This window comes from Fistularia commersonii, chromosome 6, assembly GCF_037954325.1.
Source record: "Fistularia commersonii isolate RoL2024-O1a breed Wild chromosome 6, RoL_Fcom_v1.0, whole genome shotgun sequence".
NCBI classification, from domain to species: domain Eukaryota; kingdom Metazoa; phylum Chordata; class Actinopteri; order Syngnathiformes; family Fistulariidae; genus Fistularia; species Fistularia commersonii.
In genome coordinates, this window is record NC_141289.1 from 7,393,001 (window position 1) to 7,409,125 (window position 16,125).

Sequence of the window (16,125 nt, forward strand, 5' to 3'; positions counted from 1 at the left end):
AAGCAGGGCTGTCACCACCTCCTTGCATCTACACCACACTATCTCCACCAGCTGGGACTCCTCAAGGAGCACCACCCCCACCCCGCCCAGGAAGGAAGAAAGGATTATTCAATCTTAAGTTCAAGACAATTGCTGGATAACTCGTACAAAGTTGTGTGCAGTGACGCTCCGGCCTGGTTGATGCACTTAAAGGAAAAATAAGTAAATAAACTAAACCCTGCCCATCTGGCATTTGCAGTGAATCAAAACAAATGCTATAGAATTATTCACCTGGGAGGGTCCGGGTTGGATCCTGCTTGCCGTCTGCAAAAAATGACTCCTAATCCACCTTGAAGGAGGGGGTGTGGAGAACGGTGGCAAGTGAAGACGGAGAAAGAAGGGACGGAAGTGAAAGGGTAAATGTAGCAAGGGGGAGTTCAGCTTTACTGAAGTGGTTCGATGGTGGACTCGAGTTTTGGAGGCGCAACGGCTCAGACTGCTGCCGCAGAAGAGCGACTTGGGAATGCTAATCCGACCAGCTGGCTGTAATGTGTTCGTCTTAAGTAGGCGATCGAAGCGTCTCTCCATCTGCTAGGAGACCCTCTGCTGGACATTTACCGTTTTTAACCCATCATGCCCAAGAAGTGGGCCAGATGTGACTTTTACCACCATCTTCATACCTCACAAGCTAACAGGTAGCCAGAATGAAAATATCAATCTAGAATCTGAGGATGAAAAAATGGTGACAGTGTCTAGGCTGGTAGTGTTCCCTTGAATGGGAAGGTTGTAGGTTCTATCCCCGTCTCCTTCCATATGCTTGCCGAAGACACTCAACCCTGGCGGTTGCTCCAGATGGTATGCTTCGCGCCTGGCATGGCAGCTCTGCTGCCACCGGTGTGTGACTGAGTGTGTGGGGGGTGATTCCCAAATAGTGTGAATCAGGTGTTCCAATCCCTTCCATGGGCACAGCTGTATCAAATCAAGCACCTAGGCATGCAGACTGTTTTCACAAACATATGTGAAATAATGGGTTGCTCTCAAGAGCTTAGTGAATCCCACCGTGGAACTGTGAAATCCAGCTCTAAATAGTCCACACTCAATTGTGAGCTGTATTCTAAAAACACGAAAGTGTTTGGGAGCAACGGCAACTGGAAGTGGTAGACCACGTAAACTGATGGAGCGGGGTCAGCGGATGCTGAAGCGCATAGTTTAAAGAGGTCGCCAACTTTCTGCAGAGTCAATAGCTACAGATCTCCAAACTTCACGTGGCCTTCAGATTAGCTGAAGAGCAGTGCGCAGAGAGCTTCGCAGAATGGGTTTCCGTGGTCAAGCAGCTCCAAGCCGCACATCTGCAATAGCATTGCAAAGCGTGGGATGCAGTGGTATAAAGCATACCGCTACTGGACTCTAGAGCAGTGGAGATGCGTTCTTTGGAGTGACCAATCGCGCTTCTCCATCTGGCAATCTGATGCAAAAGTCTGGGTTTGGTGGTTGCCAGGAGAATGATACTTGCCTGACCTCATTGTGCCACGTGTTATGTTTGGTGGAGGGGGTTGTTTTAGAGGAGCTGGGTTTGGCCCTTAGTTAAAGTTAAAGAAACTCTGAAAGCATCAGCATACCAAGATATTTTGACAAATTCCATGCTCCCAACTGGGAACAGTTTGGGGCTGCCACCTTCCTTTTCCAACATGACTGCACCAGTGCACAAAATAAGGTCCAGAAAGACATTGCAGACAGAGTCTGGTGTGGATGAACTTGACTGGCCTGCACAAAGTCCCAACCTCAACCTGATAGGACACCTTTTGGACGAATTAAAGCGAAGACTGAGAGCCAGGCCTTCTCGTCCAACATCAGTTGGTGACCACACGAATGCGCTTCTGGAAGAATGGTCCCACTCCTGAACCTTGTGGACAGCCTTCCCAGAAGAGTTGAAGCTGTTGTAGCTACAAAGGGTGGACCCGCATCATATTGAACCCCATGAATTAGGAATGGGATGTCACTTAAGTTTATATGCGTGTAAAGGCAGGTGAGCGAATATGCTATTGGCCAAATATTATGCGATATTATGGTTTATGCTATATTTGGCCATATAGCATATATATTGCCGGCAGCATGGTTGTATGTTGATTAAAGGTCCTGCGTCCAAGCAAGAGGGTCCCTGGTCGGATGCCAGACATATGAATGAGAGGATGAATGTTGTATGTTTCTTTATGATATTTAAAAGAAAGAGTGAATGGTCGTTTGTCTCGATACAATGGTTAAATGAGAGGTTGAATGGTTGTATGTCTCTATATGACTTAGGAATGAAAGAGGGAATGGTTGCGTTTTTCTGTATTGTATGTGATTGAGAGGGTGAATGTTGTATGTCTATACTTGTCTCTGTTATCGACCGGTCTAGGTTGAATCCCCGCCTCTTGCCAAACAGCAAGGATAGGATAAGTGAGGATGAGTGGTTTGCATTCACTGCGTTCTTGTCAGGCTCCCAGCTATATATGTTATATGTTATATTTTATTGCAACAGGTGTCCAGAACCCTGTAAAGAATCCATAGAAAACTGTCTGGGCTTTATAGATCAGGGAATGCTCTTGTTGAGATATCTATTTATATTTTTCTGTTTTTTACTATACAGCTATGATACAATCAATCCCTTTGAGTTCACTCAGATCTGTATTTGGGAGCTGATGATCCACTGGATGAACCGGTGGTTGAGGTGGAAGCGGATCATCAGCTTCTTCGCCACTATGTACAGTCGCAGGGTGTTTAAAGCTGACGAGAAGTCGGCAAAAAAGAGCCTGGCTGTGTTGAGGGGGGTTTCCAGGTGTCTGTTTATGGAATCAGTGAGGAGGATCTTGGTATCATCCATCCCTCTGCAAGCCCTGTAGGCAAACAGGAGAGTATCAACCGGGGGTTCAGTTTCTCTGGTGATGTGAGTTTTTACAATTCCCTCCAATGCCTTCATTACCAGTGAGGTGAGAGCCACAGGGCCTTAGAAGTCCCCTTTTTTGGGGCCACTGTGCTGCAGGGCAGGGAGTTATAGAAAAGGAGATGAAAAACGCCCCCCAGCTGCTCGGCACAGTGCTTAAGGGTGCATCCACAGATCCTGTGGACACCCAAGTTTGTCTAAGGGCTCTCACCGCCTCTTCATAGTCGAACACCAGGACGGGACGGTTGGGTTTGAGAGTGGAGACTAATGTCTTTATCTGGAATCTGTTGTCACTTTCAAAGCGAATTAAGAAGGAGTTGAGGTCGTTGGGGAGTAATGTTGGGTTACTCCCTGGAATTTGAATGGGTGAATGACAAGGGGAAGCAGTGTTCACTGCTGATCCCCTGCCAAGCTGCGCGGAGGTCCCCTTGTGCAAAGGTTTGCTCCACCTTGTTCTTATAACTAAGCTTGGCAGTTCTTGTGGCTTGTTTGACTTCCTTATTTACCTCCTTCTTCTTAGCCTCAGAGCAAGAACAAGAGTCTTTTTTTCTTACTTAGAATCTTCTTTAGCTCTTTAGCCACCCAGAGTTTTTCCTTAGCAAACATGGTGATTTTTTTCCTTTTTTTGGGTATGACATTGTCGATGCAGAAGGAGATGTTGAATGAGAGCGTCTCCACATGCTGACCGATATCCCTGGATGCTGATATAAGATGATCCCAATCCGTGCATTCATAGCATCCCTGAAGCCCGTCAATGCTGTCTGGCATCCACTGCTTGATGATCTTAGTTACTCTACCTGCTCTCCTTACCAACAGTGCATAGGCAGGAGCAAGCAGGATAGAGTGGTGGTCATCAGAACCGGGGAGGGGCAGCTTCGTCGGCATCAGGGACGGATCTGAAACATTTGTCAAGTTTATTCCCCAGATGGGTTTTTGGGTTGACATACTGCTGGAATCCTTTAAGAGCTTTGTCCGGTGAGCAGTGATTGAAATCACCCATGATGGGGGCATCAGGGGCATCTTCATTTGATATGCTCTGAGGCTGAGGCTGCATTGGCTTTTGGGTGGATGTATACCAGGATCAGGAAAAGTTGTGGGACTTCTCTGGGGAGATAGGGGGCACAGGGAGACCGCTCAGTGCATGAGTTGCAAGGTGTGTCCCTGAGACCACTGTCTTACACCACTGAGGGTTGACATAGAGGTAGACCCATGCTAATGTGTTTACCCATGTTCATGGTGACCCGGTCGAGTCTTATGGGATAATCAAAGCCGTCTATGTGTAATGAATTACCATTATACCATGTTTCTGTGAATAGAAGGATAGAGGCAGTCCGGTACTCATGCATGTGGTTCATATTGGCCTGGAGTTTGTCCGTCTTCCCACGGGGTGAATGCAAGTTGGCCAGTATGACCAAGGGGAGCACTCGGTATTTACCTCTCTCCCTTCTGAGTCCGGCTCTGATGCCACCCTTTTTCTTTCCCCTTCTGGTCCTTTTTTTGTTGAGTGGGAGGGGGGGAAAGATCCTGGCGTTTGGTGCGCAAAATGACTTCCAGTGGTCCAGAACCGCAGCATTGTTAGAATGATGGGAGAGCTGGAGCAGCCGTACTCAGGAGCATGCAATCCTCTGTCCCTTCGGCATCTTACAGTGGAGTGGTATCTGAGATCCAGGAGGGTACCGGAGATCCAGGCAGGATAATGGGGTAGATTGGACCAGAAGATCGCTGCATATTCTATATCATACGGGGTGAGCTGATAACGCTAGTTGCGTTAATTGCATTGGCTGCGTTAGCTAACGCGGCTAACAAAGTTTTTGTTTAGGTTAGCCTATTGTTAGTCCATGGGACAAGAATGTCAGTGGGAGGTGAAGTGAAAAGGGAAGACGCCTGAGAAGAGGAGGATATGAGGAAGGTATAAAGGCTGGAACATTTTATAAATTTTAGAAAACCTAAGCTAAAAACCTTAAAAACCAAAAATAAAATGCTACTCCATGTCTCGGACGGTCACCACAAGAGCAGTGACCCAAAACTTGGAAGTCAAACTTAGATTAGGTGGTAATGCCACAGTAATTAGTCCAGATCTCTTGCTGATGGATCTCTTGCAGATGGATCTCCTACACTCAAGTGACAACTTTGGATTATAATCCAGACACGAGGGATCTGTCCGGTGACTTGTTTGGGTCTTGGCTGTTTTGGTAGCTGTGCCACTGACGTTATAGCTCATGTTTTTGACTTTTACCATTTTAGGTTTATTTCAAGATATCCTCTTGCTAAATGGTCTCACCTGGTGTAAATACACATTGAAAACAAAATCCCCTCCACCCCCGGCAAGTGAAACATCAAAAGCATCTAAAATAAAGTCTGTGTCTATGTCTGGTCATCAGTAACCCGTCTATCAGACTTTCACGAAACGCTGATTCCGCTCCGGTAATTAAATGTGGAAATAGTTCGTACTAAAACCTGGGTAATCAGCCGGAGTGTGTGGAAGTCGTCTTCATTTTCAGGGCCGCCGCCCGTTTCCTGCACTTAATGACTCACCGGTGGGCTTGGTTTAATTACTGACCTTTTAAAGTGTTTTATTATGCATGTAAAACATTGCATCTATAAATAATGTATTAAAACACAGCGTTAGCATGACGCGGTTAAATACACTTTCTCTGCCTGGGAACATTTATGTTGGAAATTAGCCACTTCAAGATAGGAAATTTCTGCACCAGGAAACGGACCGGTTCCTACAAAGGTTCTAGGAACTGCAAAAAGTTCCTTCTGTGAGAAGGGGCGAAAGGTCCCTGTCATTTAAATATCTCTGTTTTGCACAAGTGACTTCTGCACATCCCAAGCCAAATCTGATTGCCTCTCCTCCTGCGAGACAATGCCTCGCTCACCTTTAGCTCAATCTTTACAGTACATGGTGGAGTCTTTACATCCCACTGGTTTGAGCGGCATTGTAGGTGCTCTTTCCTGCTTGCTGCAAGCTAGCATTGGACTGAATGACAGGGTAAAGTATAATGACAGGATACCTTAACATGGTGTGAGTATACGTGTTTTTTTGTGTGTGTGTGTGTGCGTTTGTAAGAGTCTTGTGTTCTTGGGCAGGGCCAGTTCCTTCAGGGATGTTGGGATTATTTTTCATGGACGCCATTCAACCAGGTAATCCGCAGTAAAATGGTGATTGTATTGAACCGTGGCCATTATTTGCGATGTTTCCTTTTGGGGGGGGCTTCCTGGATAATCAGTTGTTTACAGCATTCTGACGTCACCTTGGGGCCTCTTGGAGCCTTGCCCCAAACCACAAATCCATAGAAGGAGACCAGAAGAGCGTGCGGATGCTTATCCCAGTGGGGACGGTGTCATTTTTCCAGTTGCCATTTCACCAAGTAATCCAGAGAACAGAAGCCCGATGTGTTAAGGCTCAGCCCGTGGTGATGATTCTCCCAGACTAATCAGAGGTTTGCAGCCAAAGGCCCATTTTAGCCTCAGTTACCGGTGAAATCCATAAATGAACCCCCTGCTGAGGCCAGTTGGTGCCTGCAGGAGGACGGGGGAATGGGGGGGTCAGCTGGAGGTGTCCCAGACCTCTGGGGGTCTGCTGCTTTGGGAAACAAGTTTGAAAGGTGAGAAGCTTTGGTGTAGATAGCTGTAGGAACTTTTTGCAGTTCCTGGAGGCTTTTGAGGAAGTAGACCGTTTCTTGGTCTGTTTAGAGAGCAGAGGAACCAGTCCTCACCCCCAAGAACCATCTTAGCTCCTACTCTGAGGCAGGATCTTTTTGGGGTTCCATAGGAATTTATATGACAGGGTTGCCTGCTGATTTTTGGAACTCATAAGCTACACCCTTAGCAGATGCTTCACGTGGACAAGTGGACCACAGAGCGCCATTTTTAAAAGTTACTGTGGTCACAGATCAGTTGTTCACTTGAAGAAAATGGATGGGACTAGCAAATAATGGAGTGGCGAAGTGGGCCAAGCTCTTCTGGCTTGCTATGCCTCAGAGGAGTTTCCCGGTCTTACAGAGGAACATCTAGATTTTGGGCAGAATAAATGGGCCAAACAGGTCTCAGGTGTGGGACCAGACAAAGTACAGCTCAGAAGACCCCCAATGATGAAGAAGGCTATTGGACCCAGTTTTTCCCTTGCTGGACATGGGTCACTGGGGCCCCCAGGCCCAGATGGGGGGCTCGATGGGGAGCTACTGGTGGCCGGACCTGCCCCTGTGGGGCTCGGTGGGGCTTAAAGGATTACATGGGTCCCTCTTTCCCTGGGGGTCGGCTGCACTGTGAGCCGGGCGGTGGCTGGAGCAGGGGACCTTGGTGGTCTGACCCTCGGCTACAGAAGCTGGCTCTAGGGACATGGAATGTCACCTCCCTGATTGGGAAGGAGTCCAAGCTGGTGTGCGAGGCTAAGAGATGCCTCCGGCTTCTGGTGGGGGGACAGGTTCTGACTGTTGCTTGCATCTTTGCACCCAACAGCAGTTCAGTTTAGACAGCCTTCTTGGGGTTCCTAGAGGGGCTCTGGGAGAGTGCTCCGGCTGGGGACTCCCTCGTTCCACTTGGAGGCTTCAATGTTCACATGGGCAACGAAAGTGCAACTTGGAAGAGCATGATTAGGAGTAACGGGCCCCCAGATCTGAATCCGAGCAGTGTTTTGCCACTGGGCTTCTCATTACAGATTGTCCATACCAAAGGTGTCCATATGTGCTCTTGGCACCAACGCACCTTAGGCCGCAGTTCTTGTGGTCCTGTTGTCCGCATTGCGGCCTGGACACTTGGGTGAAGAGAGGGGTGAAGCTGTCAACTAATCACCACCTGCTGGTGAGCTGGCTCTATTGGTAAGGAGGTGCCAGTAAGGCCTGACAGACCCAAACCTAATGTGAGGGTCAGCTGGGACAGAGTTCCTGTCGTTTCAACTCCCACCTCCAGCAGAGCTCCAACCACGTTCCGAGGGAATGGGCCATGAGGCAGGAGGTATCACGGGGTCTTGTTCACGAGAGAGGGAAGGATGGAGCGGGAGATCGATAGGTGGATTGGTGCAGCGTTTTCAGTGATGCAGACTCTGTACTGGTCTGTCGTGGTTAAGAGGGAGCTAAGCCAGAAGATGAGGCTCCTAATTAACCATTTGATTTATGTTCCTAACCTCACCTATGGTCTCGAGCTGTGGGTAGTGACTGAAAGAACGAGATTGCGGATACAGGCGGACGCAATGAGTTTTCTCCACAGGGTGGCTGCACTTTACCTTTGAGATAGGGCGAGAAGTTTTGCAATACGCAGGAGCTCAGACTAGAGTTGCTGCTCATCCACTTAGATGAGGTGGCTCGGGCACCTGGACAGGATGCATCCTGGACGCCTCCCAGGGGAGGGACTCCAGGCATATCCATTTGGGAGGAGGCCATGAGGAAGACCCAGGACATGCTGGAGAGACTATGTCTCCAGTCTAACCTGGGAACGCCTTTGGAGCCCCCCAGGAGAGCTGGACCATGTGTCTGGGGAGAGGGACATCTGGGCTCCAACTGCTCCAACTGCTACTCTCGTAACCCATTATTAGATAAGCAGCGGAAGATGGATGGATGAATAAATGTTGAGTTAGCTTACAGCTAACGGGTTTCATCACACAGGGGGAAGCACTGCAGGGAGAAGATAAAAACACTTTAACCATCTGATAGTCCATGGTTATTAATCCATGAACGCTGTGGCAGCTTCCACCTTCATGTTGTCCTTGTTGTCTTCCTCTTCTTTTGAAATATTCTTTTTGGGGTGTGGCGCTTTTGTGCTCCCTTACACAGTATTGCAAGACTAAAAGGTTCCCCGGAGGAGGCTACTTCCTGGCCTTGGGCTTGTTTGGACATTTAGAGGACATGACACGGAGAAGAAGTTAAATGTGTAAATACTGAAGTCCCGCCGGTGTATTAATACTCCATTATCTCCACATTGTACTCAACCTGCATTCCTGAGGTGACACTCAGGTTTGGACTCTTACAAGACCCCGAGAGGCAATTAAGACTGTTGACACATCTCATCTTTGCTTGGATACTCCGGACCGCCTCGATTCTGTCCTCTTCTTCAACCTAAGCTCACATAAACAGAGCTAATATCTGGTATTATATTCAGCTTCAGAATTAGTCCAGCGATGTATCATCGTCGTGTCAAGGCACAAAAAGAGGCATCGGGTAATTGTAGGTCGGCTGGTAGAATGGGCGGCCCTCTCGTCACGCGGTTGGCGGTTCGATTCACAGCTCCGCTTATGTCGGAGTTTTAATGTTTGCGACCGGTTGTGTCTCAGTTGGCCGACCCAATGAAGGGAGCTTGGTGGTTTGATCCCCGGCTACTGCTACCCGCGTGCCTTGGCTTGCACTTTGTATGGCAGCACCCACCTCCATCGACTGGTGGATGCCTTCTTCTTGAAGGGCTTTCAAACCCAAGGTGTGAAAGCATTCTTGGTTTAGCATGATCTGAACAGTGACATAGCCTGATTCAGCCAATGGATTAAATCAGATTTCATTTACATAGTGCCAGATCTTAACAGTCATCTGGTAACCCATTCAATGTCCAGCTGGTTTGGACCACCAACCTTTACAATGATCTACAGAAACCCAACATTCCCCCATGAGTGAGCACTGCCTTTAGGAACCTTAGAAAGGTTCCCAGCTCAATGTGGGTGGCCCTCTGCATCTACTGGTCAGGATGAATAGAGCGAGATAGAAGAAATTATGCCTGTCGCACTAACAGCTACATGAGAATAGCTTAAAAGGTACAACAGTAGCTTTAATAATTACAATGGTGGACTGCAAATAGTAGTTTTACATATCAAGTGTTGACGTGGGATAAAGCAGGATGTGCTTCCCTCCACAGCAACATGTGAAAGTTGTGTGAAGGGGTGAATCTCTCGGACGGATGTTTTTTTGTTTTTTATTTTCCCTTCACCGTGCGTCCCGTCACACAGCATCTGTTCCTTCCATGTTTGTCTGCTGTGTCTGCACTGCCTGCACCAGGGTTTCCATCCAAAGGAGTTATTCCTTTTTCCAACTGACTCATTTATGCAGTTTATACAACTTATTAATGGATATATGAGAAAAAAGATCGCTTCAGATTTATTTTCCTCCCTAACATTTAATATATATTCACATGTTTGGGCCTGGGGACATCCAGTTTTCCACATCGACCACAAAATAGTTTCCCCTTTACTAATATTCAACACAATACCAATGTTATTAGCTCATCCAGTAGCTAATTGTCTCCATGTTAATTCATTACTATTTAATATCACATAAATTACATGTAAGGCTACTCCTTTTTGTTTATTTTCAGAACTTTTACTCTTATATTTACTGTTTTCTTCCTTTTACCTCATATCACTCTGTTTTGACAGATTGAAGTGCCTTGTCAGGTGATGTAATAATAAACATTTTGGGTTTCAGCTCACCTGGAATTTGCATGTGGATGGAAACAGCGCTTCTGTCTGATCATTCTTTTTCTTCTTCTTCTTCTTCTTCTTCTCTCTCCTCCCTCTCCCTCGTTCTGGCCTGCACCTTCCCCCTCCCCCCCACCCACCCGCCCCCAAACCCCATCCCTTCCACTCCACTTCCTCATTTTCTGCTTCCTCCTCTGCGTAATTTGGCTGTTTTTGTGCACTCTTCGGCCTCTCCGCCCCTCCCTCTCTCTCTCTCTCTCTCTCTCTTTCTCTCTCCCTCTATCACCCCCTCTCTCAGATCACAGTGAGCGTGGCTCAGGGGCGAGTGCAGAGCCCCTCCCCTCAGCCTCGCTACAAAAGCTATGCCTACACCCACGCCGCGTATGTCAAGTCACCTGAGCAAAAGAGGAGGCGCTTTACTGATCAGGTCCGTGTCTTGCAGCGCTAACACGCATGTGTGTGTGTGTGTGTGTGTGTGTCCTGGCGTGCACGTGAATGTCTGTGCGCTCGCCGTTGTGTTTTCTGTGTGCTTCTATGCCACTTACTTTGCTATAAATGTGTAATAAATGAGGCCTTATCCAATATTTCCTGCTCTGGTATCAGGGTACTCCTCCGCTTTGAATCAGGAAGGACAGAAATGCTATTCACGCCGTGACCTGAGCTTTACTCCACGGCGACAAATCATGCCTGTGATAGAAAAGTGTCCAGTGCTTTCTGTTCTTTCACACGGGCGAAAATAGCATGAATCAAAAATGGCCGACGACTGTGGCGCGTATTTTGTGTTTTTGACATTTTGGGAAAATGTGTTTTCTGTGGCTTCAGAAGACGTCCAGGAAGTCACATGTTGAAGGATAAATCACAGATTTAAAAGCTCATTTATGCTCACGTTAAATCCATCTAAAAATGAAATTGAGTATATAGACGGACCTGTCGGTCTGTCCTCTGCATCCACTTGTTGTGAAATCCTCTACATTCTTGGTGAGCTCACAGAAGCCTAGCCAAATTCTGCAAACCTGGAAGTACCGCCGGGAGTCTTGGGGGTCAGTGTTGCGAGATGAACCGCGAAGAAGAAGACGACAACAACATGGCCTCGGTAGAGCCAGGAAGAAGAATTCCCGGCCCACATCCCGACATGGATTTAACAGAATACAGATCGCCACCGTCTACTGTGCTGCCGCTTCCTTAGCACGTACATTATCAACAGCTCTTCCACCGGCGCCATCTTTATTATGGTCTGAAGCAGAAGTCGGATGTGAACTCTGGATTAGCCTCTAGTGGGTGTATTGCCATGGCAACATGTGGGGACAATGTGGGCAGTGATGTTTGGCTACATTTGAGAAGGACAAACATGTTTATGCACAGAATGTTAGCATAAATTAGCATGTTTAGCCACGCGCTAGTCTGAGGTAAATGGTTCGCTCACATTTTTTAGGGGGAATTCTAAATATATTGTCAGTTGTCCGTTTCTATCTGTTTAAAAAAAAGATAGAGGTTAGGAGCAACAGAGAATAGGTGTGTGAATGAGAGGAACCCAAGAAGAACGGTGAGGTTACAGGGGGTTAGATGAAGAAGGCAGAGGATTTTAAGTACGAAGGGTCAACAGTCCAGAGCGGTGTGGAGGTTGGAGAAGAGATGGATAAACAATCACAAGCAAGCTGGAGTAGGTGGAGAACAGTATCAGGTGGGAAGGTGGAGAAGACGGAGGTGAAGATGTGGAGCAGCCAAAAGGAGAAGAAAAAGAAGTTTACCGGTGTTTAATACGATCTAACAGACGGTATTTAAACTGAACATTTAGCTCCTTGAGCAGTGTCTTCTCCATATCCTCTGGGTTTTCCATGTTTCCATTCCATTCCCACAATCCAGAAACATGGAGGAGGTTCATTGGAGAACCTGAATTGTCAAGAATGAATGGTGAATGGTTGCATGTCTATATTTGGCCCCACCTCATGCTGAATAACAGCTGAAATAGGCTCCAACAACCCTTGACCCGGAGAGCAGGATAAGTGGCATAGGTAATGAATGAATGAATGTTTAAGGGGAAAATTAGAAGACTCAGAATAAAGCAGTCCTTTTTCCCTGCGGGTGTTTTTGGTCCAGACTCAGGAGTGATGGGCGCCACTGGAACTCTTTAACACAGATTTCCCTTCTTGTTTCACATCTGGAACCCTCCTGAATGCTGGACGAACTCCGCTTCCCGGTCTTTTTCCAACGTCTGTGTTTCAGGATGCTCCCACCCCTCACTTCACTACAAATCAGCAGATCCAGTCACATCATCAGATCCGGCTGCACGATTTAGGTAGAACTCTGCTGAATGGTCAGATGAGGCTGCCTCCACTGCCGGACGTCCAGACACCTGAATCATTTCTTTAAAGATACACGTTGTGATGAAAAGCCTGCTTTTCCCCTCCATTAGACATAAACTGATGTTTCTGACACCCACACACACACACACACACACACGGGTGACAGGCCGGGTATCTCCATCTCCAGTGTTTGCCTTATTACGGAGGGGAGAAGAATAGGGCCGGGAGCTGGAGGAGGAGGAGGAGGAGGAGGACGCCTGGGGCTGCAATGACAAGGGAGAAGTTGTTAGTGTCCAGACAAGTACACAAAGAGAGATATGGGCAGTGGGGCGGGAGCAGATAGAGAGAACAAGTTGTTAAGGTTGGATGAAGGCCAGAGTTGCTAACAGGCCCGGCCTCCTCTTCCTCCATCTCCTTCGCCTTTCACCTTCTCTTTCGCCTCTCCTAACCTCATCCTCCCTCTTCTCCTGCCATCCCAATGCTAACATGGTGTCCCCCTCCACCCCTTCACCCCTGTCTCCTGACATCTCCAGCCCCTGAGTCCTGCCCAGGAGGACCTGCAGAGGGGCCTCAGTCCTCTGCCTCCCGGCTCCACCAGCCTGGAGAGCTACCAGGCCGCGCTGGAGGAGGTACAGTATGGAGGCCACGAGCCCCTTCATTCTGCATGTTCTCTGACATTTCACAGCCTGGTGTCTCTGTGGCCTGGGATAACCTTTATTTCTCAGAGATGTGAAGGACAGGGTGAATGTTGTATTTTCTCTATGTGCCTTGTGAATGAATGAATAAATGAATGAAAATACCTATCATTACATCTTAATTGAAATGCATTTCAAAATCAACCTGCGGTGAGTCCTTATGTTTTGGGTGTTTAGGTTCAATTTCTGAATAGATGTAGCGAAGATTGTTTTATTTTATTTAAAATTATTTAAATTGTTTTATAGTAAATTGTTTTTCTTAGAATTTATTTTGATTAATTTGTATTTAATTTTAAATATTTTGTTTTACTTAAATTTGTATTGATTTTATTTTATTTTATTTTATTCTATTTTATTACTTTTTTTTCACGGTGCCTCCTTGAATGCAAAGGTGTTGACATGGCTGCTGTCGGCTGAGGACGGGCTCCAGTCCCAGTCTGCCATCTCCAACAACGTGGAGGAAGTGAAGGAGCAGTTCCACACGCACGAGGTCTGTACGGACCGCTCAGCATGGAGGGGAAAAAAATCATTTTCTTTCCTTTCACCGGTTCTTCCGCTTTTTTTAAATCTCTTAAATACAACTAGATGTCCTGTGTTAAAAATGCCGTTAGATGTTTCCTTGTATTATGGCATGGCGGAAATGCAGTGGCTGTAAACCCAAATGAACGCGGAGGGTTGTCAATCGTGCAAAAATGTTTCCTCAATTCGATCTATCAACAGTCTGCATTTACAAGGAGAAAGGCCTTTTCTCACCGGAGGCCTCGGCCAGAAGTCGAATCACAATCTGTAGCTGAGTTGGCGGCGGGTGAGGGAATATTTGAAAAAGGCAGAAAAGATTTTTCACACAATGTCCGCGGCTCGATTTAACAAATTCATCGGGACAAATAATGTAAAATGAGGTCACCCGGAATATTAAACGTCTCATGAATTCATAATGTACTTTTTCATTAACGGTGGAGGATTTGGAATAACAGGAACTCTAGCCCTTTTACTTTTCCACCCTTAAAATGAAACCAACCTCCTGACCATGGAGCCAAGCGGTCTCCCTGAAGGATCATGCAGGAGTTAAGTGCTCAGAGACAATGCATTAAGTGCTGAAGTGAGAGGGTGTGTTTTTTTTATTTTTAGAGCAGCAAAGTTCATGTAAGTACAAGTAGGTAAGGGAGAAGTCTTTGTTCTGTCATGACGGCAATGTTATGTTCTGTCGCTCACTAGGGCTACATGGTGGAGCTCACCACCCATCAAGGCAGCGTCGGGCGAGTCCTCCGGGCCGGTGCCGCCCTACTGGCTGAAGGGAACCTGAGTGAGGAGGAGGACACCGAAGTCAGGGAGCAGATGAACCTGCTGAATTCCAGATGGGAGCACCTGAGGGTGGCCAGCATGGAGAGACAGAGCCGGTATGCTTTACTTACGTTCGTTTCTCTCAGCCATTCGAGAAACAATTGCCTCTACCTCTGGGATGGTTTCCTGAAGAGGTAGTCCTGATATATCACCTGAAGAGAGTGGTCAACTTCTGACAGCATCTCGAAAAGGTGCATACAATTGGCAAGCCACTCTTTGACCACCTACATCCAGGAAAGGGATACCAAAGGGGGCGGCTGTGGCTTCCTTGATAAAAAAGTTGGCAGTTGGCTCCTCCTGTCTGCACTCCGAAAAGTCCTCGGACAAGACACTGAGCCCCCAGTAGCTCCCGTTGGTCTGGTTAGTGCCTTGCATTGCTGCTGAGACCCCAATGGTGTGTGAACGGGTGAATGTGATTCGCTGAAAAGCGTTATCCGCAAGGATCCAGGGGAGACCATTTGCCATTTCACTCCATTCGGCCCCATCGTAAGCAGAAATTCAATAATTCAGCGCATCAACTTGGCAGTAAGCAACGCGAAGTTCAGATGTGAAGGTTGTACCTTGGGCCGCAGACATGGGATACGACAGAAACCTCAGACTCATATAAACCAGCGCACATATAGATCAACACTTGCTCTTTGAGACAGGAGAGACAAGGAGGCAAGAACAAACCCTCTTCAAGGAAGTGCAAATAAATCTCACGGCCACCTTAATTGGGCAATTGTCAAAACTGAAAAAGAAACAGCCCCAAAAAAACTTCAACCCTTTCGACGCATCCGAGCATACGCATCTCAAGGACAGGTCACGCAGGCACAAGCGGCATCTTTCACTGCACACTATCCATCAGCCTTTAGATTGTTCCCAGCAGCCATGTCACACTCAGACTCAGGTGACCCCCAACAACCCATGCTATGATTGGGTAGATCATCAGCTCACTTAATGAGCCCCGTTCAGACCTGGACCTAACAGGCCCCTCAAGACGGATCACCCCTTCTCCGGTCATGTACACCTGAAACTCCCCAGAGTCCGTTAGGAGTGAAGAGGCCTCTTAGTTGAGAGGCTGAAAGTCATCAGGAAAATAAACCAAGTATAATTGTCATGATAAGATTTATCAAGCATACCGTCCACCGGCTCTGATTGCCCGTAGTCTCTGATAGTCTGTATTTTGTGATCGTGTGAACCTCCTTTCTGTTTCTAATGAAAAAAGATCCAATCAGTGGACCGCATTCCTGGATGCAGAGGGACAGCAGCCGTTGTAATTATGGGGGGAAACAATGCCTGACACAGAGCCAGATTTAATCAGCCGTTCAGTCATTCTTCTTTGGAAACCTTGTTGATTTGAGTGCAAACTTGTTGCGTCATGTCCTTGAAGACCAAATGCCACTTAGATGTGACAAGAGCCGGAACAGCGTGGTGATGCATATAGGAGCATGATGTAACTAGAGCTATATAAATTTTTCTGCATGTTCCATAAAAGTAAACAAC

At 47.2% G+C, this 16,125-nt stretch overlaps 1 protein-coding gene across 13 annotated transcripts in view; it reads left to right on the forward strand.

Moving 5' to 3' along the window:
* dmd (dystrophin) overlaps window positions 1-16,125 on the forward strand; it is a 356,433-nt gene that overhangs the window by 161,121 nt on the left and 179,187 nt on the right. For 12 of the 13 annotated variants that reach the window (XM_086147907.1, XM_086147902.1, XM_086147906.1 and 9 more), the window contains exons 10-13: window positions 10,600-10,728; window positions 13,138-13,233; window positions 13,691-13,789; window positions 14,515-14,696. In XM_086147907.1, the coding sequence (XP_086004033.1) occupies window positions 10,600-10,728; window positions 13,138-13,233; window positions 13,691-13,789; window positions 14,515-14,696 (506 nt within the window). The remainder of the gene's footprint in view (window positions 1-10,599; window positions 10,729-13,137; window positions 13,234-13,690; window positions 13,790-14,514; window positions 14,697-16,125) is intronic. The other variant, XM_086147909.1, reaches the window with a different exon arrangement.